Source organism: Mastacembelus armatus, chromosome 6 (assembly GCF_900324485.2).
Source record: "Mastacembelus armatus chromosome 6, fMasArm1.2, whole genome shotgun sequence".
Classification (NCBI taxonomy): Eukaryota; Metazoa; Chordata; class Actinopteri; order Synbranchiformes; family Mastacembelidae; genus Mastacembelus; species Mastacembelus armatus.
Window position 1 is genome coordinate 3183683 of NC_046638.1, and position 25262 is coordinate 3208944.

Here is a 25262-nt window from a genome sequence, read left to right on the forward strand (position 1 = left end):
TTGCTTCTGTCAGTCTCTGTCAACTATTAGTGGAAAATGTATCATGGTGGGTTGTTTATACAGTTTACTGTAGCCTGTGATGGACAAAATTACACCACAGATAAAAGACAAGTAGGCGACATGTGAGAAACTATCACTATGTACTGTGTTGGAATACAAATATTTCTTTATTATTATGAGTAGTAGTATTTGTAGTTGTATTGTTTTGATACTGTGAAGTGTTTCTGATATTTGGTCCATCCTAGTTAGGATTAATTTAATGGCTAATAGTTTTGCCTGGAGGTTTTGAGATATTTATTTAAAAAAATTCTGTCACCTCAAATCAATAGAGGTAAATGTGTTTTGTCTGGGCTGCTGGAATCTATTAAAAAGGCCTTTGAAAACTCAACAGCAGCATGTCTGTACAGAAACAATGTCTGCATTACTCTCGATAACCCACAGAGCAGTTTTCATTGTGCTCTCTGTCCAGTAGGATTTAGCTTCAAGTGTTCCCAGTGACGTCTGTAGAGCAGCAGGGACGTTGTTTCTAGAAAGACGGTTTTATGAGCACATGCAATACACAACACAAGCGTGATGTTGGGTTGGCAACGGTAATATCAGTGACACATATTTGAAAAACTGTGACCTATAAATAAAGTCTTCATAGCCATTACCGCTAGTTTTTCCACTATTGGTTAATCTGCTAATTATTATAATAATAATAATAATTAAAAAAAAATCTATTCATCGTTTGGAAAAGGCTCAAAAATGCCTGTAACAAAATTCTACAGCACAAGATTATAATTTTAAATATTGTTTTGTCCAACTAACCATGTGAAACTTCAATTAATGAGTTATATTCTTATCTTTTCTTTCTATTAGCTAATGAATTATTAGTCGTGGCTTCTGATAAAGTTCCACACATGGTCAGTAAATATACTTCTGGTTGAAACACATATCTTCAATACTAACACTCATGTTTTCACCCATAGGATGAATTAACCAGACACAAATAAACACAAAAATACTTTCTTTTTTTTTTTTTTGCTTCTTGAGCTGATGGCAGAGTCAGTACCCTGAGCAGCCTCAGCAACGTTTAAACATTTACCAGTCCGGTCTTGAGCTGGTGGGTGGTGTGATTTTCCCACTTTGGTTTCTCTGTGTGTGAGCGGAGCCACTGAAGCACTGAGTCTAGATAGATCCCATCCTCCTACACTCAATAAACCCAGAAGCAGAAGAAGTGACAGATTGATTAACTTAAGTCCAGTGTTGTACGTCAGTGACAAGCAACTCCCTCAGTCTGCCGTAACAGAACGCAACTGTTTGCTTGAGTGCCGAGCGCTCTGGATCACAAGGTCTCGCATGCACACACGCTGATGGAGTTTAGTTTTGTGTATCAAACAGTCCCAGCAGACTCTTGGTCCTCTGTTTCCCAAAGTTGTTGGTGTTCACATCAGTGTGGCTGTCTTCTGGTCCACAGTAGAGAGATAGCCGTGACCTTTTGGCACAAAAAGTAGGAATTATATCACGTTGAAGAATTGACGTGCTGTCATGCGGCTGTATTGAATCCGGACGCTAACCTGCTGAGAGGCCGGTCGATGTGTCACAGCCAATGTGGCAGTTTCCATAAGTACGGTGAAGAAAGAGGCGTAGAGAGTTGACAGAGAGGAGGAATTCTGTTTGTTTGTCATGTTTCAGCCCTGAATGCAAACAGCCAACATAAGTGCAGCATTAAAGATGAGTTTTTATGTTCAAGGTTGGACTATTTCTGCAGAACCATCAAAACTATTTAAAAGAGGCTGTAAACACATTTAAAAATGTGCAGAGAGTGGATTTATTATGTTGGTTTGGTTCATTCAGCTGCTTTTAATAAACCATCCTGCTGCAGCTGTAACGGCCTCTCACAACATTGTGTTTCAACACTGAATTACTTGAATCGTGTTTATTTGTGTCTGGTTATTTGAATCATGCCATCAAACTGCTGTTGACACACTCAGGAACATTTGGCTTCAGTTTCACTTAAACTCGTCTTTAACTAATTACCGTATATGGCTGCCTAGAGGCTCATTCAGATATTTCAGACCAAGAGATTAGTTTGTTTTTTTTCTCGAGGAGACAAAATTTGCATAGCCTTATTGATGGTGATTGCTTAGAGCCAATAGAGACATCTTCTTTTTCAAATGGCACATTTTTAAAATTTTTGTTTTTTGTTTCTGGTTTTCTGTGGGCACAATTGTAAGTGGTGCTAGAAATGAATGTCACTGCAAAAGATTCAGTGGTCACTTTAAGCCTGGACACCTGGACAGTCTGAAATAATTCATACGTTGCCAAATGCAAACATTTTGCCATCTTCGAAAGGCAAACTGAGCTGTGAGCAGTGGTAACTCTTACATCCTCATTGATTTAAGAGAATAATAATTCAGAAGAAAGATATTTTGCAAGATGTTTTTTTTCCCCAAGTTTTCGAAATAAATCTTGACCTGCCTGTAGCACATTTTTACATTAATTATAAACTTGGCAAAAACTTTTAAAATTTTTATCAAGGTTGAGTTTTTCCTCAGATCAGTCTGCTTTTAATTTTTGGACTTTTGCTAATAAGTCAAACTAAACAAGTACAGCTTCAAGTTTCTATAAACATTCGATGAAGCTAAATCTAATGAAGGCTGACAGGAAAGCGCTTCTGTTTGCCCTCTACATCATCCTCTCTGTGTTGCTACACCTTGCAGCTTTGCTCTCTTACGTCTATTGATTCTTAGTCTTACCAGTCTGACACCATTTAGGTGAAACAGAGCAAAGAGCATAAAACCAACACATCAAGTCGATATCAGGTGGCAGGTCCAAGCCACAAGTGGACTGGTAGGGGTCACGCTGAGTGGCTGCACTAATTAGTTTTGAAGGAGTCATTTAGCCTAATTAAGGCACCAGCCTGCCATGTTAGCTTCACCTGGTCTAGCTCACATCACATTACTGACCACCTCACTCTGTGATTGCTAGAGATAAATTGGAAGACACTGCGTTGGTTAGGGGTCAGTGTTGGATGCCCTTCTACAGCATCTGACACTGTATGTAGAGTCTAAAGTTGAAATCCATCATGCTTTTCACTTAAAATGTAAATAAGTTGGAGTTGTTCTCTAATAATTATCAAATTTGACATTTTACGTAGTTTTAGTCTTGTTCATTGTTAAAAATTGGTCATCAGTGAATATTTTTGTTATAGATTCTGTTGATGAAATTAACACTTATTGGGGACTGAAAGTGACATGAAGCTGGATTCTGAACCCTCCTAACGGTCTAATTGGAACTAGATGACGTACGTTAGTGATCTGCATAGAAATAGTAATAGGTGAACCAGTACTACTGTGCAAGGCAGATTAAATATTGTTCAGTAGGTGTTACACTCCCACAGCCATGTAGAGACGTGTCGCCATGATATCCCATTTTTCTGTTCCAAGATTTCACTGTTTGGTTTGTTATTGCTGTTCGTCACTTATACAAGCACACACAGAGAATCTGAGGTTAGCAGAGAGTCTCAGATGCTTCAAAGCTGAATTAATCAAATCAGCCCAGAATTGTCTTCACAGTTGACCTTATTGATCTGGTGTCATCCTCCCAGGTGGAGCTTGTGTTCTTCATTCACAAAATGGGCCTCTATATTAGCTAGTGTTTAGCTCCACAGTCACATGCTGATGCACTGAATAATAAGCCAATATGCACATTGGCTTGTAGGGCTAAATGTCAAGCTGGTGGAGCTGCGTGAGCTGTTGCAATGGGAGTGACTGTTCACGCTGCATTCAGGAGCTTTTTGACGCAGAGGAGGATTTTCCTTGCTGAGAAGGTTTTCTTGCTACTTGTTCTCCTGTGGAGTTCATGAAATGAAGGTTGGCACTGACACTGCTGGGGTTTACACTTCCACCACCATCAGGGCCAAGCTGAACGGTGGGAAATCTTTACAGAAAACACTGATGGCAGTTTGATATACAGTAAAATCAACTTTCATTCTGACTGTCTGTATCATAAAAGCTTGTGTGTGTGTGTGTGTGTGTGTGTGTGTGTGTGTACACAGACTGACAGCTCCTTCCCTCTCTTCTTGGTTCGCTTGTTTTTGCGAGACCATGTACACAATTATCATTGTTTGAGTTTACTGAAATCACACATTTCTGCACGTTTCCATACATGTTGGATGTAAGTAAAGGGCATTTTCACCAATTAAGAAAAACTGTAAAGCATCTACAGTGGAAAAAATGTAATTACAATTTCAGATGGCATTTGTTAGCACAATAAGTCAAGTAGAAGAGTTTTATCTGTAGTTATTGCAGAAACACTGCGATTATCAATTAAGCTTTACACTAGCTCATAAATAGAAATCCATTTTAGCTGTAGCGTCTGTATTCTGTGATCAGTTTATGTTATAAACTAGACTTTAATTGCAGTGATCTTGGTGGTTTACCTGTTCAGGACGTGAACCAAACATGAAAAAAATGTTCCTATAAAATCTTATTCATGCTGTCACAATACAAACTGTCTCAGGTTTTGCTGTTTCACTGGACCAGGGGAAGAATTTGATATTTATGGTAGAAGTACTGTAACATACCAGATACATGGAGAGTCTCCATGGCCTGTTGTTAGGATGAAATGCTGTTTATGTCTTTGCGCCTTGTTGAAACCATGAGAAAGATATTCAATTTCCTTTTTTTCAAGAACACAAAATGTCGTCTCAGTGTCTCCTCCAGGTAGAGGTCCTCTCACATCCAGGTATTTAAAACCCCAGCTGCCATGTTTAGGTGGCTGTGATGTAACCGCTGGGATTTTAAATGTAATTCTGATGTCAAGGAGGGATCACTCCCCTAAATGTTTGATGAACAACGAGGCACTCTGCTCGGACTGCCCAGACTTTTCCCAGGTTGCCCGTGGTGGAAAATGCTTTTTAAAGAGTCACCCTCCTCTACCGGGGCCAGGTGGAGGCCCTCGGGTGGACATAAACCAGAGTGAGGTTACATATCCATATAAGGGTGTACACTCCTGCCTGCAAACATACACACATACAGTTAAACAGACTGCAGACTTTTTTTCTTCTTCTTTCCTTCACTCCATTTGTTTCCCTACCTCCTCTCATACTCCTCTGGGAGTTAACAGGGTGTACAGTATTGCTTCTCTATTGGACATTTATCCCATTTGGCAGGTGAAGTCGCCCACTTCTCACTCCTACACAATCTCTCAAACTTTCTGCCACTCATAAAAAAACAGCCCTGAAATGACTGGGCCTGATTCCATCGCTTATTATCATTTATTTAAAGTCTCAAAGCCTGGGAAAGGCCAGCGGGCGTGCCCTGACAGCAAGGCAGCAGAGCGTGGCGTTTTACCATCTGGGCCACACTGGGTTTAGCACAACTCGAGTGCCTGATCTAGATACATCACTAGCCATCAATGGCTTCAAGACACTCGCTGCTTGTCATACTAGACAGGACAGGCGACAGTGCTCACCCCATAGCCAGCATGATAGCAGGGACCTCTCACCCTCCACTCCCCCTTTTCTCTCTACTTCCCTCTTAGCAGTTCACAATATGGGCAAAGTCATGCTGCTGCGATTATTACAGCTTAAAGTGATACCCGCCAAGTGTTTCTCTAATAAGAACCAAAATCGCATTCTCCAGGGTTGGAAAGTGCTTGTGCAAAGTTTGTTCTAAGGTCACCGAATAGATTCCAATGGTGACATTTTGGCCATTGTTTTTCAGTCTTCCTCTAACCATTATTTAGAGAAAAACAGAAAACCATCATTGCTTCTGTATTTGGGATGTTTTTGCAATAGATTGGATTAAATGAGACCAGTCTGACTGATCAGACCAGTCTGGTTTAAGATGTCATTAGTGTAGCTTCAGGTTTTATGTCTGGATTGCCTTTTAAAGTGTTGTAAAATACTTTCAGCTCTACAGCTGTAGATTTTTGGGGCAGTGTGTCCCACTGGACTTCCTGATGGTGACTAAGCCACTCATTATTTTGTCTTTCTGGGTTAGCTCTATGAAAGCTTAATGGGGTTCTAATGTAGGATTTGGCAGGAATACAAGCTGAGAGAATGAGCAGAAAGTTCACTTCAGCCCCACTGGGTGTTGTCAGACTTGTCCCCATCCTCCTGGCTACCAGCCCCTGAGACCCTGACACTGTAAGCAAATGACAGAGTTAAACCCACAGAAGCCCACCAGTGGTGACGTATCAGGCTGGGTCTCCCTTTCCTTAACCTGAGCTGCTTCTCCATTCCTTCTTGTGCCCAGGCAGCTGCGACAGCTCTTCATGTGCTTATGTAATTCCTTCAGAGCTGTTTAACCACGGAGTGTCTCTCTGGTCCCAAACATCTGCTCTGCGATAAGACTCTTCAGTGCATTTATCCCCCCCTCCCCATGCAAAGAGCAAAGAGCGTCATGTAAATTTGATGGCAGCCTCCACTGTTGCAAAAAAAGTGAAAAATAAGTCGTCGCTTCTGCTGTTTTCTCTCTGTGTTTGAAATATAAATGGCCCCCACTTTAAACCTGATTTTATAGTCTGTTTAATGTTGCTGCCTCAATGACAGGATGAAATGGCTTTTGTTAATCAAGTCAGAAGAGCATTATGGGTAAACAAGTTGTTGTGGTCAGTGAGGTAGCTAATTAGCCAAGGTTTAATGATGTAATAAGTTTAGAGTTTCATTTTCTTTGTTAAAGTGAGATCTGTGCAGTTAATTTTATGTCAATGTGTCACTTTGTTTTCTTCTTTTTCAGAAACCTGCTGGACAGAGACACATTTTCCAAGTCTGATCCAAGTAAGTTTCTCTCCCCTCACACATGCAAAAAGCTAAACACACATCCACATGCACTCACTGACACGCACGTGGAAATGTGATTCTTAAATTCTGCAGACAAATAGAAACATCCAAAGACAAACATCCACCACATGCAGGCAGATTTTAACTGTATAAACACACACACACACACACACACACACACACACACACACTCTCTGCCTCGTCAGTGTGCATCACTAGACATTTGCATATGTCAGGGGTCGTATTCGTCACTGTTCTCTGCTTCCATCGTGAGTAAGGGGCACCAGATCATCCTCACACACAAACGAGCCACTTCCCTCCTACAGCGTAAAGCGCATATTCACACATACACACTCCTCACTCCCTTGACATCAGCGGTACAATTTGGCAGCTGGTCCAGTGGTTTTTAAAGGCCCAATCTGCAATCCAGCAGCAATTTGACTTAATAGACAAACAAAAGTGTTTTACTTTTAAACATCCAAAATTGGTTCAGAAAATGGTTTTGTTTTTCGGTTACATGTAGCAAGTGTTAATTCTATCTATCTATCTATCTATCTATCTATCTATCTATCTATCTATCTATCTATCTATCTATCTATCTATCTATCTATCTATCTATCTATCTATCTATCTATAAATCTGACTGTATTCATAATCTATTTAAGATGTGATAGGAAGAGAATACACAGTATTAATAATAGAAAAATAGACAGACGAGGGTTGGATGCATCAGTCGCATGTTTTTAGCAGATTGTTATATCATAGTAGAAGTCAAATGACTTCTAGCAATTTTTTAAAAACTTTTTAATAAGATTTGAAAACTTCTATGATCTTTATAACATTCATTTGAATAATTTTTCAAGTTTGTGAACCAAGAGAATAGACAAAAGAAATTATATTTGGTTTCATTTCGGTGACGTAACTATGACTCACAAGATAGATCATCTATGTAAGTGATGAAGGATGACAAGGTGAGATTGAAAGTATTTATGACTAATTACTTATCAGCCAGAGTGACCATGTTAAAAAAACAAATATCTAATCTCTGGTGATGATTGTGTTTAGCCAACATTTGGCATTTGAGAACTTTCTCTTATAAAAAGAAAAAGATTTATCGTCCTTGTTGTTGAATTGTTCCAATATGAATGCTGAGAAGAGATACTCTTATATACACAGGCTTGAAGATAAAGTAGTTTCTTGCTGTTTTCATCTGTCATGCTTGCATTGTTTTCTGTAACTGACTGTGACAGTCCTGTTTGTTAAAAGCCCTCTAAAAATAAACATGATGGGAGGAAAATATGGGCAGACTAACATTGAAATGAAATACATCTTTTTAAACCCTCTGTCCTGGGTTTGGTTAGTACGCGTTTTTTTCATTATCACCTTGTTTCATTTCCCAAGTATTCAGCACTTTGGTACCTAGGTGATGCACAGTGGTGTTTTTTAGCATTGGTTGGTGTAAGTGAACCCATAATTGATGAGCTCCTAGAACTGTGGATTGGACCTTTAAGTGGGAGAGGAGGATGAGCATCCCTGCACACCCCAACATTTATGCAAGGAGGCACTTGTGCTGCGTCCATGTCTCTGCTCTGCTGACAGCACTGGCCCCAGTCACACAGCATTAGACCGCCTCAGCAGAGCCACACATGCACACAAAAAGCACACACATCCAGAGCCCCAGGCAGGCTCACGCACCATATTCATATTAGCTTCTAAAGCTGGACAACAATCCAGTGTTTCTGTCCTGTGCTCGTTTGTTTAAATGTTGCATGAATGTGGACGTGCTTTGATCAGTGTGCTTCAGCAGATAGGGAAAGGGCATTAGGCAGACAGGAACATTATCAAAGTACATTCAAAACAGAGATGGTGTTTGCAGCGCCGTTGTCAAACCCTGCACTCATCATAAGCCTGATGAATAGAAAGGGCTGAGAGTATGCTGGTACAGATGTAAAAATGCATCACTATTTGTGCTCCTGCGATTGATGCTTCGCTTCCCCCCCCGCACAATAACGCAGAGACCATGTGCCGTCCGATGCTTCGTGGCAAGATTAAAGGATGACTGTAAATTCAACCAGCTGAGCCCGGGCTCACTGTACATCAGTCACAATGCAACATATACTTTACAGCACCCAGACTGACGGTCTGCCAAAACATGGCTAATTCACGCACCTCTGCCGCTGCACCCGACATTTGTTTAGGACATTTGTTATTTGTGTTCACACTCACAAAATGTGCGACGTTTTCTACAAAATGTTAGTAAATTATTGCTCAACATGAGCAGCTTCATACTACAAGGTGAAATGTCACATTTCCACAGACATTCATCAGCTAGTCGTGGTGATTTTCACTCACAGTCAAAGCTGTTAATGAAGCCATGATTAAATCACTCAGGTCATATCATCAGCTGGTGGTAGCTCATACATAACTCAGGGAAAAATTTACAATTAATTAATGCCGTCATTACTGAAAACGCATGTTGCCTCAGTGGAAGGTGTTGGCTTCATAATCAGATCGTCACAAGATCAACTCGAGTTGTTATTTGTCTTAGCGTGTCTTGCATGTGCATGTTTTTTTTTGCAGCTGTCTCTTCATGCAGGACGTATATTTCATGCTGCATTTATATAAAATATATTAAAAAAAATTTTAAAAACATTTTTTGTACAGATTTTTAGGATCTTCAAGTCACAGTAACAGCAAAGTGAAATTCTGCTAATGAAAAGCTTCACCATTTCTCACCACTCTGCCGTCATCAAGAAAAAGAAATGTTAGGTCCATATATTACTATTAAGAAACAGGTGGTACTGTATATGTACTTTGTGTTACCTGGGGATTTAATTAACACTGAACCTTGTGGCTATACAAGCAACAAGAGCCACAACATACACTGGTTATTGATGCCAAATCCCAGTGAGTCCAATTATTCTCTGGTGGTATTCTTTTATTGGAACGGTTTGTAAAGTCAAAACACTAGTTTGACACTTTAGAATTAGTATTTGTTTGCTTGCCGACAGTTTCAGGAGAAGATTGATACCGCTCTCATGTCCATAACACCACAAGCACTCCCCATTTTAAAGAGTTCATGTTTGAGCCTGACTCTCTCCAAATCTAACAATGTCTACATGTCAGCAGCTCTAAAGAAAAGAAGCATCTTTATCTCATTTTAGTCTTTTCCCTCTGTTCTGCTGCCACCTCTGACTGGCTCATTTTACACACCAACCATCATTTTGTAATAGTAGAATAGAAGGAAAATTGGTGTGTTTAATGACGTTCAGTGACTAGTTCCTCTTCAGCGTTAGTACAATATCCTGTTTACCAAACAAACAGTATGACATTGGTTTGTGTAACAGAAATGAACACTCCTTTAACGAGAGGAATCTGAGGAAGCAGAATAAACGAGAGGAATATGGCACACAAGTAACTATAATGACATAAATGTCAGTTGCAGTCTTAAAGGATTTAACTGTAGTCACGTATAGCTATGTTTGTGTCCTACATAGCATTTCCAGTTTCTGCCATGTGAAGAAAGTGTATGAATACAGTGAAGGGCACCAGAATGCAAATGAAATGTCATTTTAGTGCCAGCTGATTGCCTTGTTCTCTTCTCACTAGTGGTCCGCCATCAAAAAAACACACACTCCCTCCACACTCGAATGTCAATAAAGCGAAGTTTCCCATCTCCATCGTTCCTCCTCTCCCACTCGCCGAAATATCATCACGCTGCGAGGCAAAGTTTTAGTGACATTTTCCCTCTCATGTTGGGGTTCAGGGAAAGAACACGCTCTCAGCTGATGTGAATGTTTTCTGTTAAATATTCTTCAATTAGTCTGATCCTCTCTTTTTTTGTTGTATCTCCTCTCTCTCAGTTTGTGTGCTGTATACTCAAGGCATAGCCAACAGGGAATGGAGAGAGGTGAGTAACCAGTGAATGCTTACAAAGAGTTTAAATGGCAGCAATGCAGCATTTAAGCAGGGAACACAATGAGCTTTTGGGAGGCTGCTGTGTGAGCCAACTTACTGTCAGCATCTGTTAAATGATCACGGTGAGCGACGTTTTTTATCTATGTCCACAGAAACAGTAGGTTGACCCTGTTTGAAATCACCACATCAATCACAACTTGCTGTTTTATGTGCATCCATTTTTAAGTAGGTGCATAAATGTTTAATGAAACTGCTGTTTAATTTCTGGGCCATCGGTGTTAAAACGTTGGTGTGGATTAAGTATTTGAGGTCTTTAGGATCTAAATTAGAGGTCTAGAACATAGCACTGTATGGACATAGAACAGGTCTAGTCTCATCTCCTCAAAGTGAGAGAGCCAACCCAGGACCCAGATCCTGTCAATCTTTTGATAATATTATGTCCTGTAGGTGATGATATATTTAAAGTCTTATTCTGAAATTGTTCGACAATTTGTAAACAGCTTTTCACAGATTGGTGAACCTCTGCCCATGTTTACTTCGGAGAGACTCTGACTTTTTAAGATGTTAGTTGCAAGATGTTCTTCCTGCTCTTCCTTGTTAGTACCATTTACTTTTCCAGCCTTTCATTGCCTCTGTCCCAACTTTGAGATGTTACTGCCATCAATCCTTAGTTTTTTTCTCTATGTTCTGTTGTTTTTATGCAGATTTTACACAGTGTCCCAACTTTTTTGGACGTGGGGTTGTATTTACTGTGTCTCTGGACTTGTTGGGGTTCATTATGTTTTGGAGCATGTTTCATGGTTCTTAGGTGTTCTAACGATCCTCGGGTATTTTTCAGATTAAGATTCTGTTTCATGCAAGTGATTCATAAAGACTGTTTACATGCAGGTTGTTAAGACAGGCAGCTTCACTATATAGGATTGTCCTTCAGGGATCTGCAGTCTTCATTGGATGGAAGAAAAACTGAGAATAAGTGAGCTATTGTAATGGGATAAAGCTGTGTGAAGTCTGGCCCAATGTTCTTCCTATATACAGTGTCAGTTTTTTAACATGTCAGACTCAGCTCTTAACTGGAAGACTTGACTCAACATTCAGCAGTTTAGTCTGGCAGCTTCAAATTAACATCCAGTATTTAAGGTGCATCTGGGCATGTTATACGCTAACACCGTCAAAAGACTTGGGCCTTTTTTGTGACATATTTTAGTAAGTAGTGTCATTAAACACACTGTAGAACTGTATTACTTTATTTTCTATGTGACTGGTGTTTTCCTGCTGGACATTTCATTGAATGATTCTTGAAGTCAAACACACCTGCCTCTTTTCTCTTCTAGTTTGGCAGGACAGAAGTCATAGATAACACCCTCAACCCTGACTTTGTCCGCAAATTCATCCTGGACTACTTCTTTGAGGAGAGGCAGAATCTACGCTTTGACCTGTGAGTTAACAATTGACTAATGTGTGTTGGTGTGTGTGTGTATTTGTTTTTGGTTGTTTGTGTGTGCAGGCGTGGGTGAGAGTGCTGTTCAGTGCGGAGCAGAGTAAAGGTTGAAATATTCATGGTCTGTGCAGAGAGAGATGTACATCTTCTTCCTTTTAAATAAAAGACAAGTTTTCATGCCGCCACTTTTTTTTTTTGCTGCCGTTTTCATTTGAATTCATCCCAATCAGATGATACTTAGACAAAACAGTGCCTGATGCCAGCAGCAAATCATACACTTGGCATTTTGATGATTATCACCTATTATCTGTATTGATTTCTTATCATCACACTTGTGGAATAATGGAATCAGCAAACAATGTTAACAACCATTTTTCATTTTAAGTGGTCCAGACCCTGAAGTCCTGCCACAGAGAATTTTACTACATTTTTATAAAGCAGCTACATTAATTTCATTTAATAAATTTGAATAAGGTAAAAAAAATATTATGAAAGTTAACAAATGACCTCCTTTCAACAGCAGATGCAGGAGATTGCTCCGTCTTAATCCTTTTAGACCTTAGTTCGGGTTTTGACACAGTTGATCATACAATTTTAATTGAGTGCCTTAAGCACTGGGTAGGTATCTCAGGGTCAGCACAGAGGTTTTTCAGACTTACTGCTTAAATAGAGCCTGTGCTGTTAAAACAGGAGATTCCTCAGCTACCACAGCAGACAGCGAACACCTCTGGGTCCCTTAGAGCTCATTTCGAGGAATTCTTCTTCATATATTTTATTTTCTGTGTACATTTTTCAGCAGTGCATCTTCAGTAATTTTCAGAGGATTCCCAAGGTACTTGTACAACACAGACTGATGGTTTCTGGTGTATAAAGGAAGACCCTATTAAAACACACAAACACAGGGAGGACAAGCGAACCTCACACAGAAAGGCCCCGGAGTTGAACAGGATTCTCAGGATTCCTCTTGCTGTCATTGTGTTGTTAAAACTTAAAATGTCATATTTTCTCATATAGTCCTAAATGTCAGGCTGTCGCAGTAATCATGATAATCTGGAATTTTCTCTGTTGTGTTCCAGCTTCACGTATATTCAGTGTTTTTACCCGTGATAGCTCATGAAATATGGAACGACTCTTTTGTTTGTTTACTTGTTGGCCTGTCAGCAGGGCCACATGCTGCTTACAAGCTGTGGGAGGTTACAGTGAAGGTCAAGGAGAGACGCTAGCTATTTGGTGCTCTGTGTGTGTGTGTGTGTGTGTGTGTATGTGTGTGTGTACGTGTGTGTGTGTGTGTGTGTGTGTGTGTCTGTGTGTGTCTGTCAGCATATTTGTGTTTGGATATTTTATTTCTATATACATCTGTGTGTGTGAGTGTATGCTTGTTTTTTGTGTGCTTGGCAAAACAAGTATGAATAACTGGTGTGATATTTTGTGTATCAATGTTTGTGTGTGTGTGTGTGTGCATGTTTATTTACAATTTGTGTGTGATAGAGGTGTGTAATGCAGGCTGCACCTCAGTATCATGCAAGATATTAAAAGCTAACAAGCAAGGGATGGAGGATGGATGTGTGTGTGTGTGTGTGTGTGTGTGCGTCCAGGGAGTCTGTCCCCCAGCAGGGCTTGTTGTGAGTGGGTGAGCATCAAGCCCTGTTACTGCTTTCTGGCCTGATGGCCCTACGGTCACTCACAGCAAGGACATGGCTGCCCACCCCTCACACACACACACACACACACACACACACACACACACGCCTGCCCTCAGAACTAGAAACATTTCAAAATACACACACACACAGATTTACACTTAGCTTCTTTCTTGCGCACTAATGTTTAGTGGTCACACACATATACACACTCCCCATATTGCTCATAAAACCAACTCCTGCTTTCCTCAGCCATTGTCCTGAGGTCTAGAAGTCTTCTTACTGCAGCCCCTCGTTACCTCCACCCCCCTCACTTCCTTTCCTTCAGGCTATCAGTACAGCCAGGCAGCACCGTGCAAACTACCAGTATAGCTGCTACTGAACCATCCCTCGCTCTCTTTACCCGAAGACCCAGAAACTACGACACATTTTTCTTCCTGTGATAAAATCTGTGCCTGGAAATGCTGTTAACCCTTATCTCACTGCTGGCCATGTTCAGTGCTCTTCTGAGCTTCATTTTTTTCCAAAAACTGAAACTGCTCACTGAGGATGCTCACAGTTGAAACCCCAGGGTGGATGGTTGTCAATCAAGTGTGGCAAATTAGAGCAGAGCTCAAAAGAATCAAATGAAAAGCCTTCCCAAAAGGAAAAAGACATAGCTGTGTTATTGTTCTGGAATATGAAAGAGCCTGGGATTCATTAAGAAACATTTAATTTAGCTTTTCAGTTTTCAGTAAAATGTTTGGATAGAAAATGTCTGTTATTGGTTCTACATGTACATCATCTCTAAATAGTGGAGTGAAGCTAACAAATATTAAAGTAGTCAATGCACAAAAGTAACCGATGTCATTAGCTTACTGCAAGATTTGAAATCAGCATCAACATGATACAGTCAAATGTGTAGTAATAGTTGAGTCCTCTCATACTTATATCTCAATAATATAATTTTTTTTTTCATATTTTTCATGTAAGTAGTTATGACATTCATTTGGCAGACACATAGTCCAGAGTCCAGAGAAACTGCTGCAAGGCCTAAAAGTTGGAAATTATTCCTTTTCTTTCTGAGCAGTATTTTTTCTAAAGTGTCACAATCAGAATAATCTGTCAGGGCCAGTTCCAGCAATGAATATGTGCTGATAAAACATTTGTGTAGCATCTTGTATCAGTCTGTATGAAAGCTTTATGAAGGTTTCACACAGCTCTTAGGAGATGGAGCTCGAGTGTCAGTGTGCTGTCGTCTGTTGTTTGCCTGAGCTCTCCAGCCCCATTTGTTTGTGTGCCATCATTAGTCATCATTGCTCAGTTCAAACGGAGCTTTGAGCAGCCGCTCCCCCGCAAGACAGACAGCACAGGACCAAGAGAAATCCTGTCTGGCCCAGTGCCGATGCAGAGTGATGTCATCCGCAGAAACACACACGCGTGCAGTCACACAGCAAATGTGCGCTCACGAGGTGCCGTGGGACATCTTACTCCTGCAAACGCTGTGTGTCTGGATGTGTGTGTTTTGGTGAACATGTGCAAACCAAGTCATCATACGTCAGTAGTATGTTTTTCTTTGACACTCCCTCACTCCCTTCGTCCTTAGGTTTCTCATCATTAAATAAGATGAAGTCATTTATGCACACCTGGGAGGACAGAAGTAAGGGACGCACCTGTACTTATTGCTGGCGGCGTGTTGCGTAACTGCAGCGTGCTTTGTTGCTCCTATGGAATTACATTAGTAACAGCATTGCATAGGAGTCCCCCGCTCCCTCCTGTAGTGACACACAGCATCTCCCAGTTTTGTCAGCAGATGCCTCATTGTACATGGCATGTTGTCTGTAGATAGAAATGCTCTGGCTCTCCCATTTACACGCTCCACTGCACGCTGCTACACACTCACCACGCACAAATATTGACATACGGCCCAGACACCTAGGAAGGTGACAGGTTATGGGAAGTAAATGAAGATGGATAAAGTCCTCTCCAGAGAGGCAAGTGGATCACATGGTCTGCACAATGTATGTGTTACTAATGGTTTTGGATGAATATTGCTGCAATGTATGGACAAGTAGACTGTGGAATCATTTTACCTTTAAAGTATTTGGTCAAACCAGCTGAGAGGTCACATATCTACAAAATGTATCATTGTTCAAAGGGTTAATCTCTTTTTCTTTTTTTTTTAATCAGCAAATTGCCAGTAAAGATTTTTACCTGACAGCCATTAATGATACTGATGCCACAGATACTGTTGTATCTGATGCATGAAATCGGATCAGTAAAGCTTTTGGTGCTGTAATCACAAGCTACTTTAAATTCGAGCAGCTTCTTTGCAGTGATTAGCAGAGAAGGGCCGTGCATTAATGATGATGAGGTAAAGAAGCATGTGTCACAGGCTGCTAATTTGTGTTTTGGCAGCCTTTTAGTCACAGACCTGCCACTCAAACCTTTCAGCCTGTGACGGCCTCTCTGCTCATGTTTTATCTCTTCTCTTCTCCCCAGGTATGATTTGGACTGCAAAAGCGACAACCTCTCTAAACACGTAAGTGTCTCCTTCACCTCAGCTGTGTAACAATCAGTCATGCATTCATGGAGCTATTATACAGACAAATGTTTATCCTTCCAGTACAATGGCAGTCTGATTTGAATCTGAATGTCAGCGGGAAGAGTGGCATAACTGCAACAAAGAAATCCAGTTGGCATTTAAACTCTCCTGAAGAAAAAAACTCCATGCCAGTACAAGACAATAAGTTAATGAACTTACTGCTCAGAATCACATGCAATTACTATACGTTTACCATAACTATAAGTGTGGAGGTGTGATGGTTTGCTAGTATAAAGGCTAGTATGCGTAAATCAAACAGATTTATATCTGTTTATATTTCATATTACATCTTAGCATCTTTCTGAGGTGTTCTTTAAACAAAATGTCCTCGGTCTCTTATTTTCTTGACTGTTTTAGAGATAAACTGGTTTGTGAGGTCTGAACAAATTGTCTGTGATCAGCTTATTGTTTCAGCATGACTATACAGAAATGTTGGTCAGCTGCTCTTTAAAATATATCGAGGATAGAGCCTCGTTTCACACACATTAAATAAAAATAAAAATGAATAGAGAGATGATATTATATCAGCTTTGTCATTTCAAATGCCGGTTTGGTTCTGCTTATGCTCCACTCTCATTGGAGAGCAGTTTTACAGCATCAGAATACCCTGCATGTTCCTCCCAAACATTATTCAGTCTGCCATAAAACTAAATAACCTTCACATCCCTACAGCTCCAGTCTTTACTTCGCAAAAAGAAGTTTCAGCAGTGCCCTACTTCAGTTCTGTCTATCACCTGTGTCTATCTCCGCCCCCAGCCCCTTTCCTATTATCTCAGCTTCATACTCATTTGCAACTGCAGGCCAAGTTCTTTTACTCAGCCCAAACCTCAGCGTGCCCCCGGGCTTCTGCTGACAATGCTGAGCAATGTGAGTGCAGCAACTCAGTCTCAGCGTGAAGGCTGAGGATGCTTGGATGCATCCTGTCGTCACTATGGATGTGTGGGATTGGAGATCTGGCACACGGTGATGGCTTCATTGTCCAGGCACAGTCCATCCCCAGTCACATGGCTATAAATAATAGAAAAGGGAACAAATGCACACATGTACAGTGTATCTGTCTTGGCAGCTTCACTGCTAGTGAATGAGATTGCCTCCATCCTCACATCACAGCAGATGTTTTTGCTGTGCCATATGTTTTGCATACAGTAGCTTGTGCAGATATGCCTACAGGGGAAGGTGTGCAGAGAGAGAGAGAGAGAGTGAGAGAGAGAGAGGGAGAGAGAGTACAGTAAAATCAAATTAAACACTGTATATCCTGTTTGCTATTAAATTAAGTCAGTGTTACTTTTTCATCCTGACAGATGCTTGTCATCTCCCTGTTTACAGTTCTTTATTTCACTCCAGTTTATTTTTGTGGTAAAAGGCACTAATATCTTTCTTATAAGCACTAATCTCATTTCAGACTTTAATCATTATTTTTAAAGTCAGTGCATTTAAATCCCGGCAGGAAAACAGCTTCTTTGTAGACAGTAATTAAGTTAACTGGCTGTGTGGGAACAGTATAAACTTTTAATCCCATAACCTCCATACTTTTGCTAGCAATGCATATATATCTAATTCTTCTAGCCTGTGTGAAGGTTGTTTTGCACTTTTATACTTTTTATTAGTCTGTTCAAAGATGTGAGGCAAGAAAGACTCACCTGACTGAAGACATTACTGGCCTTTAAACAGTTCCCTGTTACCAGTCACACACAGAGATATACAACCATTCATGCTCCTACTGACAGATTATTACCCTGAATGTGTTGGAACGGTGAAGGAAATTCCACTGGAGACTCAGGGAGAACATGCGAACTCCACACAGAAAGGCCCTTATTGGCCGGGGCATGACACACACACAGGGCTGGGGCAGCTGCAGACCAGCACCACACTTCTTACAGAAAGGCCAGAGAGTTTTTCTCATCTCTTCTTGTTTTGAGACCTCGGCTGCAGGAGAAATTTGCTCAGCACCGGCAGAGATCTTTGGAGCAGCTTTCTGCCCGCTAGACTCAACACGGCTCATCTGTCAAGAACTTTTACACACACACACACACACGTACATGCACACACACACACACACACACACATGCTTGCTTGCTTGTGCACGTGTGCCTACACAGTCTCACTGTCAATGCATGAACAATCAGTCCAGGCCTGTTGTAAACGGTCTTTTTCTTTCCCCTGCCCTCTCTGTGCTTTGCTCTTCTTGCTGGCCAAAGGCTTCCCCTCTGCAAACTGACTCCTCTCCTGTGGTCAGCCTACAATGATTACAAAGCACAGGGATCTCTCTGCGCACTTAAATGTCAATGAGCAAAATGTCATGGAAGAGAGAAGGAAAGCTGATCAGTGCCAATAATGTGACATGTACAGCCAGAGGAAGAACTTGAAACACATTAATATATTATATATATTATATATATATAAATATTCAGCTGTTTTATACTTTTTTACACACATGCACAGACGTCTCTCTTTGTAATTAAAATCAGTGCTTTTCACCCTCGTTCTTTATTTCACCTTCATGTTTACTTGTATGTTTTTCACACATGTAGGACTTCCTGGGCCAGGCTTTCTGTACGCTGGGTGAGATAGTTGGCTCCCTGGGAAGCCGCCTGGAAAAGCCTTTGATGTAAGTAGCTCACTTTACCATGCACAAACAAACATACCCTTATGTATCTTCTACTGTTTTAATTAGCCTCTCATAATTGAAAGCAAAGGGGCAAGAGGTTTAGATTTCAGCGCAGTAATGAGGAAGTCACTGTCGTTAAATTCCACCAAAAAATGGACTCAGATTTTAGATTCTGTTACATTCAGAAACCATAAACTGAAAATCAGCGTCTGACTTTAAGATCACTTGCCACTGTTTGTGGAAGCAGGCAGGGTCATGAAAATGAGCCAAGATGTTGATGAAAGCGTACACTGTCTCCATCAGCCAAATGAGATGAATAGTTAAACAGCGGCAGGCCTAATGACAGACTATAAACATGTTGAGATGGTAAACAGCATGTAGTGAAAAGGGACAGTTCACCCAAAGGGAAGATGTCAGTTCTGAGCTTCCAGCTCAGTCTCTGAAGAAGCTTAAGTTGAACTGAAGCGTCAGCTGAAGCCTGAAGAAATAATCAGGCAACTTTTCATATGAATAAATGTCTGATTTGCTTATTTATTTCTGATTAGTGTCAAAAAATAGCGATTAAACCTACAGACAGTTCACATGGAAACATCTCTTCACCACGTCACTGTCAAAAGTCTCAAATATCATATAAATGCTCTGAAAACAACAAGGTGATGGCAAAGAATTGTTACCTGCAGAAATGCAAACGTTATCAACAAAAGGTTTGATATCACATAATTACAGATTCAGCTCTATGCGCTTCTTTGTTAGACGCTGATGAACTGTGTTTGCATACAGCTGCACTGTAACTGACCGCTAACACACACAGCAGAACGGCGGCGTCTTCTTGAGTTTATTGAGGAGCGCAATTTGTTGTTGCTTTTGTTTTTCCCCTGAGGCAATGAGCCATCAGTAGCCTGACCCCTGCCTCGTCCCCCGCCTCGCAGTGATGTCTAGTGTGCGTTTGTGTTTACAGTGTGTACATGTCTTGTACGTTTGTGTGGACACGTTTTTAGATCTAAATCATTACAACAATCGGACATTTCTGCATTTTGAGGATTTTAAAAATGTAATTAAAAGCCCTTTTTGAGGATTAAGACTTTAGGGTTAACATGGAAGATGGAGGACTAGATGGAGGTAAATGGCATCTACATCCATGATTGTCTGTTTGTGTGTGTACGTACGTGTGTGTGTGTGTGTCTGCACAGTCTGCACACAGTCTGTGTGTGTGTGTGGCAGAATCAATGAACAGTTTCAGCTGAATGGGTCTGCTGAAGAATGGCACTCAAGAAATATGATGTAAGAATGTGTTGCTGTTATGTAATCCCCTCTGCCTGTAGTCATTCACTGTTTCCACTGTGTTTCAGCTCTTGTGTGTGTGTGTGTGTCTGAATTTGTGTGTGTGTCCATGCATACCTACATGTTTTATTTTTAGCCCTTTTTGGATTGAAGATATTTTTACAGTCTCCATTATTCTGTAGTATTTATGTCTTTAAATTTGCATGACCGTATGCGTGTTGTTCTACTCACTCGGCTGCCTCCAAATGAAGCAAAAAAAACCAAACCTAAGATCTTAAGTCAGATGCATCACATTGCTCAGTGGAGTGGAGGCGGATCACGCTAATAGCTCAGCTAACAGCTGAGATGACAGTATGTTTCGAATATACATAACACAATGTCACTGTAAGATATCACATTTTGTGTGTGATATAAATTAATGTCAGTGAATAAGAGAACGTTTTACTGCACAGTCTGTTTGTTTTTGCTTTTGGGTAAATCTCTGAAAACACTTTTAACAGTAAGTGAAGCATCGACCTCGTTAGCGCTTGGCAGATTCGATCCATTGCAAATTTAGGACTTTATAAATGTCTTCCCTGCCGTTGTGAGACAGGACGTTCTTGAGATATTTTTGCAAGTGTACTATTTTTTTGGATGAAAGGTTGATTGAATGCATGTCCTAAGATTGTCGATTACAAAATGTTGATTCCTGAAAAAGAAATGACGATGGGCAAAACTTTTTATGTTTTTATTGTTAATAATAATTCTCTATTTTTGCACATTGCGCTTTGTTTAAAGTCGAGGAGAGATTAGCATGATGGTTTTAAAAATAGATAGCTATAGTCTAGATATTTTCTTTAAACAAATACTGAAGATATTGATTATCAGCACAAAGGGGTATTACACTCAGAAAACCCAGTTATAGTGGAAGCCATGCACTGATATGTTCAGGCCTGCTCTGCCATCACTCAGCAACCTCTCATCCTCTTCTCCATCCTTCTTGTTCTTCTTCTCTTTCCCTCTGTGACTCTAATCACCCCTTTCTTGTTCCCTGCTCCCTCTCTTTGTCTCCGTCTCTCTCTGCCATTTTCCATCTGACCCCTTACTGAGCTATGTCTTTGCTCGTACAGTGAATTAATTTCACTGAATGCTTCCCTGTGCATCAAAGGGCGGCGGCGTGTCTCAGGTGACTGGGGGGGAGTTTCAAAGCCTAGCCTCATTTTGCCATCGGTTTCTCCACGTGTTATTGTAGGCTATCTCTGCCATTACTGAACAGTGCTTAGCCAAATGATATTATCTCTGCCCTTCCTCGTTCTGAATCAGGCCTGGGGTGTGTGGCATTCATTTGGTCTATTTTTAGTGGTCAACCCCCCCCCCCCCTTTGGCTTCATTGGCTGAATATTACGCTTCGCCAGCTCAGGATGTAAATAAAGACTGGAGATGAAATGTCACTGGATGTAGTTACATTATTTTGATGTTCTTTTTTGAAGGTTTTCACTCAGCATTCATTAATATTTATCTAGACAATCAGACAACGAGCGCTATAGAGGTTGAGAGGAAGATAAATTTAATTCCAGACCTGCAGGGGTCTTGGTTGATAGGATTTTATATTTTGTTTATTCTCAGTTTGAGCATTAAACTGAAAATCTTATATTCTCAAAGCGCTTGATTATAATTGTCATAAAATCTTCAGTTTTCCTGAAGCTATAGAGAAAGAAGATAAACAGGTACTTTACCAGTACAGAGCAGGGCTCAGTTATAAAGTGCATCATCTGTATACACAGTAAAACTAAACACATTATACTATGAAATGTGTAGAAACCACTATGGAGCGTGAACAGTAGAGTCCATATCATTTAAATAGCTAGTGTAGTGTAAATATCTAGTGCCACATAGATTTTCCTTAACCCATATTTTACCTGCCTGTCAAAGCTCGAAGCTTATTGATATTTGCATTTAATGGAAATATTGTGTTTTTGCCCTTTTTTCCAGTGGAATTCCAGGAAGGAAATGTGGGACCATCATAGTGAGAGCAGAAGAGCTGAGCAACTGCAGGGTAAAAGCTCATTTATCTAAATTAGACGTGTGCTCTAAATACTGTAGTTCAAATTATAACGTCTGAACTCCACACAGTTTAAAAACTATTTGTCCAAACAGTTTTCTATAAACCTAACACATAATATGAGCACACAGATACTTTCGCATACACATGAAGTAAATACATTCAGTAATAGTGGAATCGACTCCCTCCTGAACCAGTTTCAACAAACCTGAACCTTCATCAAGGTGGGATTTACTGCAGGACACATTGTCTCCACTGTCGTTCAATGCATTTTAACTGATTCTCCTTTAAGAATGGACCAAAGAGATAATTTCTTAGACACTAGTATTGCTACGATACCAGAAATTGGACTTCGATTAGAAAACTGAGGGTGGTATCTAAATGTGTATTATCTAAAAATATCACAGTACTGCTGAAAGCCAGGAGAAGCAACATGCACTACCACAAGACTGTGTTGTACTTTGTTTTGACAAATAATTTTACCACATTTCCTTGAACAGATATATAGTAAGTTTTGCGCAGAGGAGGGTCGGTTTAGGGTTGTTTTTGTTCCTGTTGGCTCTGCAGGCTAAAACTGAAATTTTATTCATGGGGTTAGTTGTCACAATGTTTACAACGAGTCTTTTCAGTTCAAGGAGCAGTGGACTGCTTGACACCGAACCTTGTGCTGAGCTCGACTGTGACACTGAATATTCAAAGCCCAGTTTCTTTCATAGTAAAGTAAAAACAGCTATTTCTGAAAAACACATTGCCAATCTGCACCTATGTTGGCCACCTGTAGATGCATCACTTCACAGCCACATATTTCTAGTGGAGCTAGTGGAGTGTGGAAGCACACTGTTTTGTCAGAGGTCACAACATCAAACAGCAAATGTCATATTTTTGTGGCATTTATTTTGAAAGGATGTCTGAATTTATTGCAGCCACCAGAGAAGATGACCAACCTCTGATTTTTTTGTTCAGCTCTGCTTCTTCCAGCTAAATGAAACAAACGTAACCTTCTGAAGATGAACAAGGAAACAAAGGAACTGGAACAAAAATGTATTTTACCAAATAACTTAAATACAATACTTTACTGAAGAATATCCTCTGCACATCAGTAATTATAGGTCTAAGGTGATTTTATGGTGATAATGTAAAAGTGATGAGAGTGTTCAAGGGTGAAATTAGGCTTGATTCTATCTATCTATCTATCTATCTATCTATCTATCTATCTATCTATCTATCTATCTATCTATCTATCTATCTATCTATCTATCTATCTATCTATCTATCTATCTATCTATCTATCTATCTATCCACCTATCTATCTATCTATCTATCTATCTATCTATCTATCTATCTATCTATCTATCTATCTATCTATCTATCCACCTATCCACCTATCTATCTATCTATCCTTGACTTTGTTTTACACATGTTTGTTTGTGTCATCTTTCAGGAGTCAGTGATGCTCCAGTTTTGTGGAAACAAGCTGGATAAAAAGGACTTCTTTGGAAAGTCTGATCCCTTCCTTGTTTTTTATCGCAGTAATGAAGATGGATCGTAAGTTGACGTGCAGCGTCCCCGTGGTATTTGATTAACCCCCGTACATACGTACACGGCATGTAAAGATGCATAAAGACTGAGTGCGATTGTTCTAAACTATGTGATGTTACATAATGCTCGGGCTATATATGTGACTTACTATAGTGTGTCCAGCTGTCAGTAGGAGAAAGCAGCAGAAGGAGCGATGAGCTGAGATAATAGGGCAGAGATAATGAGGGAAATAAAGGGAGGAAGAAGGGATAACATGGAGTTAAGTGAGCACTGTGTGTGGACGTTGCAGTTTCTCTGCCCTGCAGATGCTTTTATTCAAGTCGACTTCAGCGTCTCGCACTTAACACATTCTCTTTGTGTGCAGCTGGGTATTTACTGATGCAGCCTAAATGTTCAGCCGCAGGATATAGCAGCAGCATGCTGCGGCTACAAAGAGCCAGTGTAACTGCCACATGAAAAAGCACAGGAAGCAGTTCATTTCAGCCCGGGATCAAGCTCTATGAAATATTTTTACTATCACACTTAATGACAGACAAGAGGCTGCACACAAGGTTTTGCTTTTACCTTTAAAGTAGATTTGTCGTCCATTGACAGTGTTGTGTGTCTCGCAGGTACACGATCTGCCACAAAACAGAAGTGGTGAAGAATACTCTGGATCCTGTGTGGCAGGCTTTTAAAATTCCCGTCAGGGCGCTGTGTAATGGAGATTATGACAGGTACGGTCGGAGACATTAGGAATTCCACAAACACGCATGTTTTACTGACAGTGGTCACAGTTAAACAGATAAAATAATATTATAAAGAACAGAAATAAGAATGAATTTTAAAGCATAGTTCAAATTAACAGTATCACCACAGGTAGACCATCAGCAGAACACTGGGTGTAAACTGTATATATATAAAACTAACATGACCTCCAGTCTGCTGTGTTTTTAATGGTTAATGTTACTCTCCATCCACAGAAATTTGAATTTAGCTATTTCTTTCCTATTTCTTATTTATTCTCATTAATCCTTTTCTTACCTGCCCGGGTGACCCAGGCTATACTGATAATAGCCTGGACAAAACGTTAAGCTTTATGCAGGCTCACCCATTAGGGATAAACCTTCCACAGAGCAGCTGCCAAAAATTTAAGCAGAAAAACTTTTGATCGGCGGTGCTAATTGGTTTAATAATGTGCTTTCCCTCTGTCTCCTTTGTCTTCTCTTTGCCTACAGGAGCATTAAGGTGGAGGTGTATGACTGGGATAGAGATGGAGGGTGAGGGAACAGTGTTTTTTCTTTTGCATTGTTAAGCTAAAGCAAAAAAATCTGTAGCGCACTGTGTGAGAGGATGCTCCACTCATCCACACAGTGTTATAATTCAGTTGACACGCTGCTGTGAAAGACACATCAGCACTAAGGCCCTGAGGCAGAGAATATGATATCTGCATATACTGTAT

General features: G+C 40.3%; 1 protein-coding gene across 1 annotated transcript in view; it reads left to right on the top strand.

The window, feature by feature from the left end:
• Nucleotides 1-25262, top strand: part of LOC113132892 (copine-8-like) — a 40220-nt gene that overhangs the window by 2102 nt on the left and 12856 nt on the right. The window contains exons 2-10 of the mRNA XM_026311317.2: nucleotides 6729-6769; nucleotides 10636-10682; nucleotides 12022-12125; nucleotides 16250-16289; nucleotides 18884-18960; nucleotides 22213-22276; nucleotides 23724-23827; nucleotides 24433-24537; nucleotides 25039-25080. Of these exons, the coding sequence (XP_026167102.1) occupies nucleotides 6729-6769; nucleotides 10636-10682; nucleotides 12022-12125; nucleotides 16250-16289; nucleotides 18884-18960; nucleotides 22213-22276; nucleotides 23724-23827; nucleotides 24433-24537; nucleotides 25039-25080 (624 nt within the window). The remainder of the gene's footprint in view (nucleotides 1-6728; nucleotides 6770-10635; nucleotides 10683-12021; nucleotides 12126-16249; nucleotides 16290-18883; nucleotides 18961-22212; nucleotides 22277-23723; nucleotides 23828-24432; nucleotides 24538-25038; nucleotides 25081-25262) is intronic.